At 48.3% G+C, this 15348-nt stretch overlaps 1 protein-coding gene across 1 annotated transcript in view; it reads right to left on the bottom strand.

The window, feature by feature from the left end:
- The window catches only part of SLC39A14 (solute carrier family 39 (zinc transporter), member 14), a 31041-nt gene extending 19706 nt beyond the window's left edge, over positions 1-11335 (bottom strand). Inside the window, exon 1 of the mRNA XM_011939830.1 lies at positions 10932-11335. Coding sequence (XP_011795220.1) covers positions 10932-10946 — 15 coding nt within the window. The 5' untranslated portion in view covers positions 10947-11335. The remainder of the gene's footprint in view (positions 1-10931) is intronic.
- Positions 11336-15348: the final 4013 nt, after the last annotated feature.

Here is a 15348-nt window from a genome sequence, read left to right as displayed (position 1 = left end):
AGATTGAAAAATTAAAAAAAAAAACACAGCAATGTGGTTATGATTTTATTTATTTATTTATTTATTTATTTATTTATTTAGAGACAGAGTTTCACTCATTGCCCAGGCTGCAGTGCAGTGGCGCAATCTTAGCTCATTACAGCCTCCACCTCCTGGGTTCAAGTGATTCTCAGGCCTCCCGAGTAGCTGGGATTACAGGCGTCCGCCATCACACTCGGCTAATTTTTTTGTATTTTTAGTAGAGACAGGATTTCATCATGTTGACCAGGATGGTCTCAAACTCGTGACCTCAGGTGATCCACCCACTTCGGCCTCCCAAAGTGCTGGAATTACAGGCATGAGCCACTGTGCCCGGCCAGTTACGATTTTTTAGAAGTCCTTTTAGACGTACTGAAATAACCATGAATTTAACATCCTTATATCTGGGGTCTGCTTCAAAATAAAGGAGGGGGTATGAGCACGGGGGTGTGGATGAGACATGATCAGGCATGAGCTGACATTCACTAGAACTAAGAGACAGGTAGATGGGAATTCATCAGACTCTCTGTCTAGTTTTTTGTTTTTGTTTTAGACAGTCTTTCTGTTTCCCAGGCTAAAGTACAGTGGTGCGATCTCGGCTCACTGCAACCTCTGCCTCCCAGGTTCAGGCAATTCTCCTGCCTCAGCCTTCTGAGGACCTGGGATTACAGGCGTGTGCCATCACGCCTAGCTAATTTTTGTATTTTTAGTAGAGATGGGGTTTCACCATGTTGGTCCACTGGTCTCGAACTCCTGGGCTCAAGTGATCCACCCACCTCGGCCTCTCAAAATGCTGGGATTATAGGTGTGAGCCACTGCGCCCGGCCCTGTCTACTTTTATATAAGTTTGAAATCCTCTGAAATAAAGCTATTAAAAAATAAACATCAGCTGGGCGCTGTGGCTCACACCTGTAATCCCAACACTTTGGGAGGCTGAGGTGGGTGGATCACAAGGTCAGGAGTTCAAGACCAGCTTAGCCAACATGGTGAAACCCCGTCTCTACTAAAAATACAAAAAGTTAGCCAGGCATGGTGGTGCACATCTGTAATCCCAGGAGGCTGAGGCAGGAGAATCACTTGAACCTGGGAGACTGAGGTTGCAGTGAGCCAAGATCGCACCATTGCACTCTAGCCTGGGTGACACAGCGAGACTCTGTCTCAAAATAAATAAACAAACAAACAAACACCATAACTAAAAGACAACAATTACAGACTGGCAAAAATATATACCATTTGACATGACATAGTTTTATTTCTATGCTATATAAATTAGTAAACACATACAAAACACTCAGCCTCTCTATAGTATTGAGAATATAAATGTAAAACCTGGCTGCTTCCATTTTGCTACTTATTAAAATAGTAACATAGTTTTTTTTTGGTTTTTTTTTTTTGAGATGGAGTTTCACTCTTGTTGCCCAGGCTAGAGTGCAATGATGCCAACTCAGCTCACTGCAACCTCCGCCTCCCAGGTTCAAGCAATTCTCCTGCCTCAGCCTCCCGAGTAGCTGGGATTACAGGTGCTGGCCACCATACCCGGCTAATTTTGTATTTTTAGTAGAGACAGGGTTTTACCATATTGGTCAGGCTGGTCTCGAAATGCTGACCTCAGATGAGTCACCTGCCTCAGGCTCCCAAAGTGCTGGGATTACAAGCATAAGCCACCATGCCCAGCCAGATTTTTTTAAGATAAAACATTTCATATCAATGAGGCTAAACAATAGAATAAGATACCAGTGACTGGATAAACAATGGGACTCTTGAAAAGCTATGTGATAATGAAAATATATAAATCCCTCAATTAACAATTAAATAATTAATTTGCTCTAACAGACGTAATCCAAAAGTAAAAAGGCTATATGCAGAAAGATGTGTTATGGGTCAAGTAAATCATATCAGTTTCACGGAATATTATGCAGCTATAAATGAGTCATGGCATAACGGCAAGTTAAAAAGCAGAGCAATTATTTGGCAGAGTTTAGAACTGAGAAAGAACACAGACAAATGAGGCCGGGCACGGTGGCTCACGCTTGTAATCCCAACACTTCAGAAGGCCGAGGCGGGTGGATCATTTGAGCTCGGGAGTTCGAGACCAGCCTGGCCAACATGGTGAAATCCTGTCTGTAGTAAAAATATGAAAATCAGCCAGGCACACACAATCCCAGCTACTCGGGAGGGTGAGGCAGAGGCAGGAGAGTTGCTTGAACCTAGGAGGCGGAGGTTGCAGTGAGCCGAGATAGTGCCACCGCACTCTAGCCCGGGCGACAGAACAAGACTCCATATCAAAAAAAAAAAAAAAAAAAGAAAGAGAAGAGAAAGAGAAAAAGAAAGAAAGAACAGACAAACGAAAGCTTAAAGTAAGATAAAGTAAGATTGATGACGATTTTTCTTTTGTTAACCATCTCCCGTAGTATGGTTATAATTTCATTAGTGATCTAAACAAATTATCAAGAGGGGAAAATGAGTCTCCTTGCTCCAGATCAAGAAGCAGCCAATCACTGCAGCCATTTCTTCCCCAGGCACCCAGGGCTCAGGCACTAATCTCAGTACATCACACGCCCTGGGGCTTTGCTTATGACAGAGGAAGAGCAGCAGAGAGGCTGAGAGCAGGCTTGCCTGAATCCTGGCTCTGCCACTTACCAGCAGTGTGATCTTGGATAAATTATTTAACTCGAGTCAATATTCTAGAATCACTCAAAGCAGCGATGCAGCTTATCATGGCCTTCAGTGTCAGACAAACCTACCTTGAATTTCTACATAGTTGCTTATAAGTAACTACAGATAAGCAACCCCGTCTCCCTCTATCCTCAGTTTTTTCATCTATAAAATTGGTATCCACCTCATTAGATTACTTTGAGGATCTAACAGCATAAACTATGGCAAGGCCCTTGCCAAGCTTGCCTGAACCACATAGAAAGCACTCAATAAAATTTAGCTATAATAATTATATGACTTATAATCAGCAGGGTTCCCAACTCTGACTCCCTCAGCCCAAACATTAGGCTGCTAATGGAACTGTCAGGAATATCCTGTGGCCAACTGAAGTATCTTAACCCCAGGCCCTGGGGCACACACATCACATAAGTCCCCTACTGTGATATTCCCAGGGACATTACATGCTTTAGGATCCACGTATGGGGCACGCACAGAATCTGGGGACATAAAATATCACTCTTCAGTGGAATATATACTTTGAGTCCACATGGATGGATTCGGCATCAGCCACAGTGACGGTTTGTAAAAGTGCTACTTTGAGATTCACAACTCTCAAATCTCCACCAAGAGACAAATGTTAAATTTTGGCGAGCAGGGTGGATCTTAGGCAAAAATGACTAAAAACCTGTTGTACAAAGAAAGCAGTTATCTATCGGAGCAGACTGTGAACTGTCGATGGCATGAGTTGTGCTGTCAAAACAAGGGGGAGGTCTGCCTGCATTTAGAAAAGAAAAGGCAAAGAGATGATGGACAGCAGCTAGCATTTACCAAGCGCAGACCTTGCTAAGCACTTGGCATTCCCCAGTTCCTTTAACAGAAGCTGGGAAACTTACACCACGCAACAGACAAGGACACTGGGGTTCAGAGATTAGGAAACGTGACCCACAGAAGCAAGCAGCAAAGCCAGAAGTTAAATTGCTTTGTAAATTGAAGCCTGGTCTGAATGACGTTAAATTCATTGCTGTCTTAACCACCGTGCCCTCTGCACGGACATAAAAATACACATCCTGGAACCCACGGAGATCCACAAAGTCCTGCATGTCTCTGTGCAGATCTTTCCCGATATCTAACAGCCCCAACAAGCATCCAGATCTTGGCTTACAACGCCCTGCAATGCTATGAAGGGACAGCCCCGGGTAGCCTTTGGAGGACAGACTGTGTCACAGTGCTCGTGCTCTGGGGCCACTTCAACAAGATAAACCAACAGATGTTCCCCCCTCAGCTGCATTTCTCAAAATTATTTGCTGTAACTTCAAACCACTGAGCAAACAAACCCCAAAAGACTTCAGGTGTGGGAAACTCAGGGTGATTTTAGCAGCTTTACCTGGCTGGTATTCACCTAGAGGTGAGCATTTATGAAGCATTTACTTTTCCCAGACCCAGCGGCCCCTCGGCCCCTCAGGTGGCGGCTATGACAGCCTGGAGTGCTAGGGAAGAGGCACCTTCAAGTTGTACCATCAGAAGAATGAGCCCACAAGAGCACCTTTGCTTCTCCCAGGTGACTTTTCTCCCCCGCAGCATAGCTGCTCTTTCCTCCAGGACATGTGATGCACTGGGCATTGACGCCCACGAGACAGCATCCGGGCTCAGGTCTAGACCTGTCTCCATGTGGTGTGCAGATTTACAAGCAGAGCCCTCCTGCCTGGCCAGCGCTTGAGATATGCACTCACCCACAAGGGTTGGAGAGGATCTAGGAGCTGCGAGTGACACTCAAGTCCACGTGACCCCCGGCCTTTTGGCAGGCATGAAAGGGGAGTTTTCTGCTCCGGTGGAGTTTTGTTTTCTTCTTAACTACAAGTTATTCTCAGCAGGGAAAAGGTTTGTAAAAAGTACTAGAGAGGAAAGAAAGAAGAGGGAACCACACACAGTGGCTGATGCTGCTGGGACGGGTAGGCCGGGCAGGGGTCCACATGCGTGGCCCCAGCTGCAGGAGGAAGCCCCATGCCAGGTTCCATTCCATATGTGGCCCCTGGAGAGCCACTCCAGTCCCCCCAGGGTGTTGGGTCAGCTGCCCTCAAGTAAGGATAGACACCTTTCAGGGGCAGAAAGACAAGTGGGAAGGAGACAAAATGAAGTGTGCTGTGTCCTGGGAACGCCTCCAGGCCAGCTCTTCCTGCTGGAGAGAGGCTGGAATCTCTCTGCCTGAGTGTGCACTTGCCTCGGGGTCAAAGAAGTAAAATTATTTTAGTGCCCTCCTTCTGTGTCTAAGGTGCCAGACCCAACCCTGGGGGAGGTGGGAGGGAGACACAGAAGAAAGCAAGAAACACCTGTTCTGGAACCCTCCGTGGAAGCTCACAAGTTGCCTTACCATCCGGAGGCCCATAATTGGAATTCCACCCACCATCGCCCTTCACTTGGTCCAGAAGTAGCTCTGCCTAGAAGCGGCGCTTCTGTCCTGCACGGACGCACCTGTGATGTTTAGCTTGCTGCATTCTTTTCTAAGCCCACCTTCCCTCCCGAGAGAAGCAAACATTCACGTCGGTGATGTTGGGTCTACAGGCTGGGCACAGATGTGCGAACAGGCAACAGAAACCAACAAGGCCTCGGAGCAGCCGGGCATCCACTTGTCCCCTCCCTTTCCTGATAACTAACCCCCTCGCACCCATGTTCCGCTGGCCAGGGAGCTCAACACTCCTGCTCTCAGATTCTGGGTGCAGAAACAAAACATGAAAACTAAGCTCAAATGCTCCAGAGACAAACGTGCCCAACTCAGACGATTTCCGAGGCCAAGAAGCTGTGTGTCTGCCCTCTGTCTCCTCGTGCCCACTGTGCCCCGCCAAGCACAGGCTGTGTGGGTGCACAGGACATTGCCAGGGTGGGGCTCTTACACAGGGTCAGAGTCAGCTGCAGGCTCTAGGGTGGCAGTTGGTTTGAAGGCAGTCTAAATTGGGGTTTTATGAAGCACTTCACTTAAAATTATGAGAAGGCTGATGGTCTACACAAAGAAAGACCACAGGGATGCAGGGGTGGGTGAGGGAGTGGAGGGGGCGGCCAAGTAGAAGCCAGGCTGATAGAAATCATGTTCCCCAGAGCTCTTGGTTCCACCACGGATTGGCCTCAGTGAATCATCCTAACACTTCCCCACAAACTGTCTTCTTAAAGGATGTAAAATGAGCCGTCTGGTTCTTACATATTCCTCAGGGACAGAGAAAGGGGTCTCTGAGGGACCCATGGTCCTGCCTGGCACATCACCCAGGCTTATGACCGTCCACAAGACAGTAACTACAAAGGCAGCTCCCACCACTCCCTTAGGGTTCTCTCCCAGGAAGACAGCTCATTTCTGCATCAGTCCTTCAAGCAGACTGTGCTTTCTCCACTCTCCCATCCCTGCGCCACTCTAGGGCTGTGACCTCTGAGCCTGATAGGAATGTATCTCCAGCTAGCAGATAACCATGGCTCAAGGCTAGCTCTCCGTGACTCACACAATAGCAAAAGGCCCGCGGTGAGCCAAGAGCCATCTGGAGCCCAGGCATAAGCAAAAACCCTGACAAGTTGCAGACAAAGGACAAAGCCAGGCCTCAGGGTGGAAGGCGGAGGTCTTAAAGAATACAAAAAAAATCAAGGACTACTTGTCTTGAGGACTGCGGGTGCTAGTGGCCTGGGAAGTGCTGCCTGGCAATGGAAGGCCCACAGACGTGAATCTGAAGCCCAATTTTCGGTGGGACTACAAGTGACATATTATTACAATGAACCCATATTCTTTTTTTTTTTTTTTTTGAGGCGGAGTCTCGCTCTGTGCCCCAGGCTGGAGTGCAGTGGCACAATCTCGGCTCACTGCAAGCTCCGCCTCCCAGGGTCACGCCATTCTCCTGCCTCAGCCTCCTGAGTAGCTGGACTACAGGCGCCCGCCACCGCGCCTGGCTAGTTTTTTTGTATTTTTAGTAGAGACGGGGTTTCACCATGTTAGCCAGGATGGTCTCGATCTCCTGACCTCGTGATCCGCCCGTCTTGGCCTCCCAAAGTGCTGGGATTACAGGCGTGAGCCACCGCGCCTGGCCAATGAACCCATATTCTTAGTTTGAAAAGAAGACAACAGGTTGGGCGTGGTGGCTCACGCCTATAATCCCAGCACTTTGGGAGGCCGAGGCGGGCAGATCACAAGGTCAGGAGATCGAGACCATCCTGGCGAACACTGTGAAACCCCGTCTGTACTAAAAATACAAAAAAATTAGCCGGGGGTGGTGGCGGACGCCTGTAGTCCCAGCTACACGGGAGGATGAGCCAGGAGAATGGCAAAAACCCCGCGGGCGGAGCTTGCAGTGAGCCGAGATCACGCCACTGCACTCCAGCCTGGGCAAAGCAACAGAGCGAGACTCCGTCTCAAAAAAAGAAAAAGAAAAAAGAAAAAAAAAGAAAAGAAGAGAATAAACTTGCAGAGTTTAATGAGTATATACAAGAAAGCATGTTGCAACACTAACTACTTAAGATGAAAACATGAAATGGGAGTGTAATTTTCCTACACCTGATAATTAACAAAATGAGTAAAACTTTTAAAAGAAAAAAAAAAAATTCACCAATGCAACCAAACAAGAAAACATATCTAATCAGAGATATATTAACTTCAAAACTAGAGACAAGGAAAAAATGAGGGAGGCACCACGCACGGCTCATGTTCTATTCCTGGCCCAACCCTGACAAACCAAATGAATGACAAGAGCAGATCCAGAATTCTCACTCACATCCCCAAGTGGCAAGAGGAAGTCTTTTTCCTCTTTAGTTGAGGAGTAGGAGGAAAAGCCACTGGGGAAGAGAGCAAAAAAAAAAAAAAAAAACAACGGTGCACCTGGACCAAAAACAATGGGCCGACTCCCATGGAAGGAAATAAGGGCTCCCAGGCCACATTCTGAATTGAGGACATGATTCAATTCCAAATTCCAGTTAGTATTCCTTCTCTCTCTCTCTCTCTCTTTTTTTTTTTTTTTGAGATGAGTCTTGCTCTGTTGCCCAGGCTGGAGTGCAATAGCACAATCTCGGCTCACTGCAACCTCCGCCTCCCAGATTCAAGTGATTTCTCCTGCCTCGGCCTCCTGAGTAGCTGGAATTACATGCATGCACCACCACATCCAGTTAATTTCTGTATTTTTAGTAGAGACAGGGTTTCACCATGTTAGCTAAGCTGGTTTCAAACTCCTGACCTCAGGTGATCCACCTGTCTCGGCCTCCCAAAGTGCTGGGACTACAGGCGTAAACCACCATGCCCGGCCAAGTGTATCTTCTCTTCTAACAGAAAAGAATACCACTCTCAAGGAAGTGAGCTGAGCCACACTGCAGGAACTACATCCCTGAATAGAGGACAGACTCACCTCACCACACAGTTAGCATTCCTTCAGGCTACAGAAAACAGGTCATAAATACCTAGCCCTTAGCACTCCTGGAGCTGAGAGGAGGGGACAAACCTGGAGAGGAAAGTTGCTTTCTTATTTTAGAGCCAACAGAACATGTGAGCAGAACTGCAGTCACATGAGGAAGAGGAAAAGAAACAGCAGGCAAAGCAAGCCACAGACAGGTAAACTACAACTCCAGAGAAAGCTGTTCCTCACCACTGCTCCACACCAAGGAATAACCTCATTAGAACATCAATTCCACGAGACAAAAGCTCAAAGATGAGATTATAACCAACATGAGACCAGAAGAGGATGCACGCTTACTAAAAAAGAGGAATAAAACCTCACTGAAGAACTAATACATTATGACAAATACAGAACAAAATTCTGCCGGTCATTTAACCCATTTATGCCTGAGGTTGCAATTTTTTGAATTTTTGCAATCAGACCTTGGTGATGACCTTGAGCAGGATATAAATTAACTCCCATATGCTTGCTATTCAAAAAATGGAACACTAGACATAAATGGCTCAAGGAAAGTTTGAGATAATCACAGTAAATGCAGATGGACAAGACAAATTAAAGCAAAACCAGAACACAAAGAGACTAACAAAAGGATAATTCGTGTTCCCAGAGAGGGGAACCCAAGAATGAAATGGAAGATGTGTTCTAAGATAAAACACAAGATTTTCCTGGTTGGGCGCAGTGGCTCACTTGAGGTCAGGAGTTCGAGACCAGTCTGGTCAATATGGTGAAATCCCAACTCCACTAAAAATATAAAAATTAGTCAGGTGTGGTGGCTCACATCTGTAGTCCCAGCTACTTGGGAGGCTGAGGCAGAGAACTGCTTGAACCCGGGAGGCGAAGGTTGCAGTGAGCAGAGATTGTGCCACTGCACCCCAGCCTGGGCAACAGAGAAAGACTCCATCTCAAAACAACAACAACAACAACAAAACAAGATTTTCCTGAAATTAAAGGAAAAACAGAATCTGAAGACTGAAATAACGCACTGTATTCCGCCAATGTTCAAAACTGACACATTACAGTGTTTTTTAGGCATCTAGAAGAAACTCTTTTTCCCCCCAGAAGGGGTTACTATAAAAATTGAGGCCGGGCACAGTGGTTCATGCCTGTAATCCCCACATTTTGGGAGGCCAAGGGAAGTAGATAACATGGTCAGGAGATGGAGACCACCCTGGCCAACATGGTAAAACCCATCTCTATTAAAAAAAACAAAACAAAACAAAACAAAAAAAACTAGCCAGGTGTGGTGGTGTACACCTGTAGCCCCAGCTACTCAGGAGGCTGAGGCAGGGGAATCACTTGAACCCGGGGGCAAAGGTTGCAGCAAGCCAAGATCGCGCCACTGACTCCAGGCTGGCGACAGAGCGAAACTGTCTCAAAAAAAAAAAAAGAAAGAAAGAAAAGAAAATTGAGAAACATACTAAAACGTCTTTTAAACAGGAAAAAATACAACTGCCTTCTTCTTTCCCATAGCACCATTCAGTGTCAGAAGAGAATGCAAGAATGCCAGAAAGTCTCCACAATTCGGAGCAAAAGAAACTATGAGCCAAGAATATTATCCCCAGCCAACACATCGCACAGTTAGGTAAAGACAACAGGCAGAAATTCTTGGGCATAAAAGAACTCAGAAAATATAGTCCCCTTCCTAGGGGGAAATATGACTTAACAATGAAATGCATGTAATTAATACAGAAACGGAAATATGGAGAGCTCAGGAATGCAGAAAGCATGGTAACAGGACTGATGGTGAGCATTAATACCCTTCCGATAAGAAATAATAAAATATCATTACAGGGCTGGGCGCAGTGGTTCATGCCTGTAATCCCAGCACTTTGGGAGGCTGAGGCGGGTGGATCACGAGGTCAAGAGATAGAGACAATCCTGACCAACATGATGAAACTCCGTTTCTACTAAAAATACAAAAATTAGTTGGGCACAGTGGTGGACGCCTGTAGTCCCAGCTGCTCGGGAGGCTGAGGCAGGAGAATTGCTTGAACCCGGGAGACGGAGGTTGCAGTGAGCCGAGATCGCGCCACTAAACTTCAGCCTGGTGACAGAGCGAGATTCTGTCTCAAAAAACAAACAAACAAACAAAAACCCTTCAGGTAAGAAATAATAAAAAATCATTACAGGGCTGGGGGTGGTGGCCCACATCTGTAACCCCGGCACTATGGGAGGCCAAGGCAGGTGGACTGCTTGAGCTCAGGAGTTCAAGACCTGCCTAGGCAACATGGTGAAACCCTGTCTCTACAAAAAATGCAAAAATTAGCCAGGTGTGGTGATGCATGCCTGTAATCCCAGCTACTAAGGAAGCCTGAGGTGGGAGGTCTGCTTGAGCCCAGGAGCTTAAGGCTGCAATGAGCTACTGTGCCACTGCACTCTAGCCTGGGCGACAGAGAAAAGATCTTGTCTCAAAATAACATAAATCAATTTAAAAAAACACATTTGGCTACAGAAACTGCCAAATGTTTTACAAATGCTTGATTAATACACTCTGGATATTCATGGTCAAACTAACAATGATAGAGTCATCTGTGTAAGTCCCAGTTTACGAAATCAGAAAACCAATCATCTGCCAGCTTGGCCATGAAGTGAATACTGCCTTACAGGCTTCTCTGGGGGTAGAAAGAGCTTTGAGAAAAACCATCCAGCCCATGACCCTCTCCATTCACCCAGGGAACATCATGTGAGAAGCCACTCTCCCCTCAGACAAGCTGACCTAGGCTGACACCTTCACTCAAGCAAACAGCAAATCTCACAGTTGAAAAACCAACCCTGGCTTGGCCCTGCCCATTGGCCCATTCTCCCCCTGCTTCCTCTTGCCCTCCCACCTACTACTCTCCTCCATACCCTAAAAGGATGCATTCTCCTTTTCCAGCTCCTGCTCCCAGGACCTTCGCCTCAAGCCTTGGCAAAGTTGAAGCCCACCCAGGGTGGGAAATTTCCAGACAGTGCAGGAGGGTAGCCAGCAGAGCCCACTCACTCTCCTTGTGAAACCTCGCGCTGCTGGGAGGGGCAGGATGGGAAAACTAAGAAAAATAATAATAAAAACTCTGGTGACCCAGAAGCAGGGAACAAAATTAGAACCTTGAGCCTGCTGTTCACCAACTAATATTTACTGAGCCCCCATTGTGTGTGCCAGCGCCTGTGGGAGGAGGTTATGAGGCAGAGACGGGTGGTCAGGGCCCCAGGCAGCCGGCACAGACAAACAGGGAATGGCTTATTTAGCCCCACGCTGAGCACGGAGTGAGTGTAATGACAGCCAGGCCCAGGCGCTGGAGCCAGGAGGAGGGAGGGAGGGAGGGAGGGAGTACATTTGCCAGGCTTGCTCCAGCCCAGCTGGAGCTGGAGCAAAGGGGACTTCCCAAAGCAACTGAGTCAGATGGGCAGGGACCCGGGAAGAGCCCACAGTGGCCAGCCGGTGTTTTCCCCACCCAAGGTCAGGGTCAGAGTCACCTCACTTCTCATCATTCACCCAACACTTCCCAGACAGTTGCAAAATTCTCCCTGTCGTCCAAGTTCACTCCCGTTTGTCAGACCATGGGGCCAGGCATGTGGCTTAGGAAACAGGGTACTCACATCCATCACTTATCTCACCCCCATGAAGCAGAACTTCCCGGCTTGTTATTCAGGACCAGATAAATAAATAGAAAGTATGATCTAGTGGCCAAATCACTGGATGACACGACATGCCACACGCCCTGGGTTCAACTTTGGGGCCTGCCAGGAACTTGCCAAGTGTGTCCGGCACAATTGAACTGTGAAAGCACCGAGCTCACAGAGGCACTCTGATCAAGACAGAGCTTAAAGGCTGCTTGGCACAGCACTGAGGCCAGCGCCTTCCTAGTTCCCTATCTTCTGGGTTCTTAGGACAACCCCTTTACTTAGTCCTGAATTCTGCTTCTGTTCGATTACCTCCCCATTGAGGAAGTCATCTTGGATCACTTTTCCAGCACTTTTCTCTGGCTATTATGGAGTCCTCTCTACCTTGTCTCCCAGGGAGCCTCCCCAGCTAGATTTGTATTCCTTGAAGATAACTTCCTGAAACGTATCCTTCCCTCCTGTTTCTTCTATGTCCTCCTCTCCTCCCTACATGCAGCATAGTGCCTGGGACAGTGCTGGGCACATAATGGGCTAGAGGCAGAGAAGTTTTGCCTCCCTTCTAACTGAAGTCTGCCTGCATCGCCCCTGCAGCCTGATAAAGAATAGGGAGCTCTGGCCGGGCGCGGTGGCTCACACCTGTAATCCCAGCACTTTGTGAGGTCGAGGCAGGCGGATCATGAGGTCAGGAGTTCAAGACTACCCTGGCCAAAATGGTGAAACCCCGTCTCTACTAAAAATACAAAAATTAGCGGGGCATGGTGGCGGGTACCTTTAATCCCAGCTACTCGGGAGGCTGAAGCAGAGAATTGCTTGAACCCAGGAGGCGGAAGTTGCAGTGAGCCAAGATCGTGCCACTGCACTCCACCCTGGGCAACAAAGCAAGACTCTATCTCAGAAAAAAAAAACAAAACAAAACAAAAAACAGGGAGCTCAGAACCATTTTCCAAAGACATTCTATCTTCCTGGGCCCACAGACCAACTTTAACCCAGATTATCTGAGGTCAGGTGTCAGGATCACCTGACCTCAGATTAAAAAAAAAAAAGTATACTAGTGTCAAAAAGGAAGGAAACATGGAGTTGTTCCTTTAACCACATACATGGGAATCTACAAGGTGATACTGTAGACAGTAGACCTCAAGGGAATGGGCACTGTTCACAAAAGGAATAACCCACAAATGTTACCATGGCAAAACCGGAGGCATCTGCAGTGTTCCCTACCATGCTGTCGGCATTGCCGTAAACAAACAAGGGCAAGATTCTGGCCAAGAGAATGAATGTGCGTATTGAGCACAGTGAGCGCTCTAAGAGCCAAGACTGCTTCCTAGAACGCGTGCAGGAAAATGACCAGAAACACAAGGAAGCCCAAGAGAAAAGTACCTGGGTTCAACTGAAGGGCCAGCCTGCCCCACCTGGAGGAGGACACTGTGAAGACCAAGGGTAGAGGCCTGAGCTGCTGGAACCTCTTCCCTGTGAATTCACGGCATTACAGGTGTAAAAACCAAAAGACCTCTGGACTGTAAAAAGAAAGCAAAGTAGCAAAATAAATACTAACAAATGCTAACTCCAACTCTCTGGCAGCAATACACTGGGCAAAACGTGCCTCCAAGGGCCTCTCACAAGAAGCCTGTGTACACCCTGCCTCTCAAAATGGGTGAAGTCCCCCTGAGCCCCTCACCTCACCACTCCGGGGAGGGGAAGTGGGCCCTTGGCAGACCTTTAGCCTTTGTGTTCTTCTTACATCTATCCGCTGGCCCATGACAAGCACCTGTGCAGCAGTAGCGAGGTATGCTTGGATGGACAGCAAGTGTCCCCAGAAGCCAAGCTCCGCTGGCCCATGACAAGCACCTGTGCAGCAGTAGCGAGGTATGCTTGGATGGACAGCAAGTGTCCCCAGAAGCCAAGCTCCAGTGGCGACCTGACTGCTGGGCCTGCAGCCAAGACCACCTGCCCCCAGCCTACCCCACCTCCCTTGGGTCCTCCTGTACCACCACCTCCCCCTGACGACCTCCTAGCCCTCAAGCCCACTCAAGCCCGACTCCTCCTCAAAGACCCCGCCCATGCCAGTCTGCAGCTGAGATGCAGAGTCGTGTGTGGTAATTTCTCCAGGAAAGGGGTTCTCAAAGTGTGGCTGCTGGAACAGCAGCATCACTAACACCTGGGAACTTGCTGGAAGTGCAAACGCTTAGCACTCCCGCCACAACCCACTAAATCACTCTGGGGTTGGACCAGCAACCTGGGTTTGACTAAGTGCTCAGGTGATCACGATGCACACTGAAGTCAGAGGACCACCAGTCTCAGAGGCAGAGCCAGAGCTTTTTCATTCCATCTCCAGATCTCTTAACCAAAGCAGGTAAGAAGGGCCGCTGCTCAGCGCTGGCCCTTTCCCGCCCAGCCCCTGTGTCGTCACTGCTCAAGAGGGCACGACCAGGGCGCCAGCAGGAAAGGCAGGGGCTGCGTCTTGGACTTTTGATTTCTCAGTAACTATAAATACTTACCAACAGATTAATAAAAAAGCCCTATTCTCATGAGAAAGAGGGTTACTGAAAGAAAGAAAGGAAAAGCCCATATTTCCAAATTGGGTGAGAAAGGTAGACGAGTGAATCATAATTCCTCCATTTTCCCTCGGGCTGTCCAAACCTCCCACACAGCACATTCTTCTGGCTCAAGGTCACTGGCAGCCACCAGCCCATTACTGAAGTTAAGGCCTTCCCACATCCTCTGCATTCTCCCTGTGGGGCTCACCACGAACCCAGAGCATCTCCCTTAGATTCCAGGCTCCTGAAGAGGAAGAAACACTCCAGCCCCTGCTGTTCCCTTGTGGCCACGCAGTCCCTCCCCTCCAGAACCTCCTGCCCCTACTTCATCACTGCCCCTCCCCACCCAAAGCACAACCTCCCAATACTCCCCTCCCTCCAGCAAGGTACTATAGCCCTTTTGCCTGGGAGTCAGGGGTCTCTCCAACTGGGGTCCTGCCCACTGTCACCCTCACCTGCCACTGCTCTCTTGCCTGGGCCCTAGGCTGCATCTGAAATGTTCTACCCCTCCATCCCTGCATGTTTCTATCTCCCACCCCTCCCCGCCACAGGACTAGGAAGTCCCATTCACGTCAGTGGTTTGCACGTGCCCCAGGCACTCTATCCACGAGGTGCGAAGGGCCTGGACGAAGAAAACAAGGCATACTGCAGGACAGAGCACCACCTCAGATCCACCCCAATCCTCCAGCACCAGTCCCATCCCCCAGCACCAGTTCCATCCCCATCCAGGAAACATTCACACCTCCTGCTTAGTTTCGAGGTCATACGGTTCTAGAAGGACAGGCCTTATATTTTAGGTTGTTTCCTAAGAGTCCTGCAGGATTGGTAATAAGCACCTGCTGCTTAAATGTGTACATGCACACACTCACCGTGCAAACGCATATATAAACAGAGAGACATATCCTCAGCCCCATGCCCAGACATGACACAACGGCTAAGATAAGGACTTCAATGCAGATGCATTATTTCCAGTCCAGAAGTCAAGGGCAGGAGCCTACAGGTGTTTTCTTCTTCTTTATTTTTTTGACAAGGAGTTTTGCTCTAGTTGCCCAGGCTGAAGTGCAATGGCATGATCTCAGCTCACTGCAACCTCCACCTCCCAGGTTCAAGTGATTCTCCTGCCTCAGCCT

Source organism: Colobus angolensis, unplaced genomic scaffold (assembly GCF_000951035.1).
Source record: "Colobus angolensis palliatus isolate OR3802 unplaced genomic scaffold, Cang.pa_1.0 Scaffold184, whole genome shotgun sequence".
In the NCBI taxonomy this organism is placed as follows: Eukaryota; Metazoa; Chordata; class Mammalia; order Primates; family Cercopithecidae; genus Colobus; species Colobus angolensis.
The sequence above is the reverse complement of the archived record's forward strand: the minus strand, read 5'-3'. Positions and strand labels throughout refer to the sequence as shown.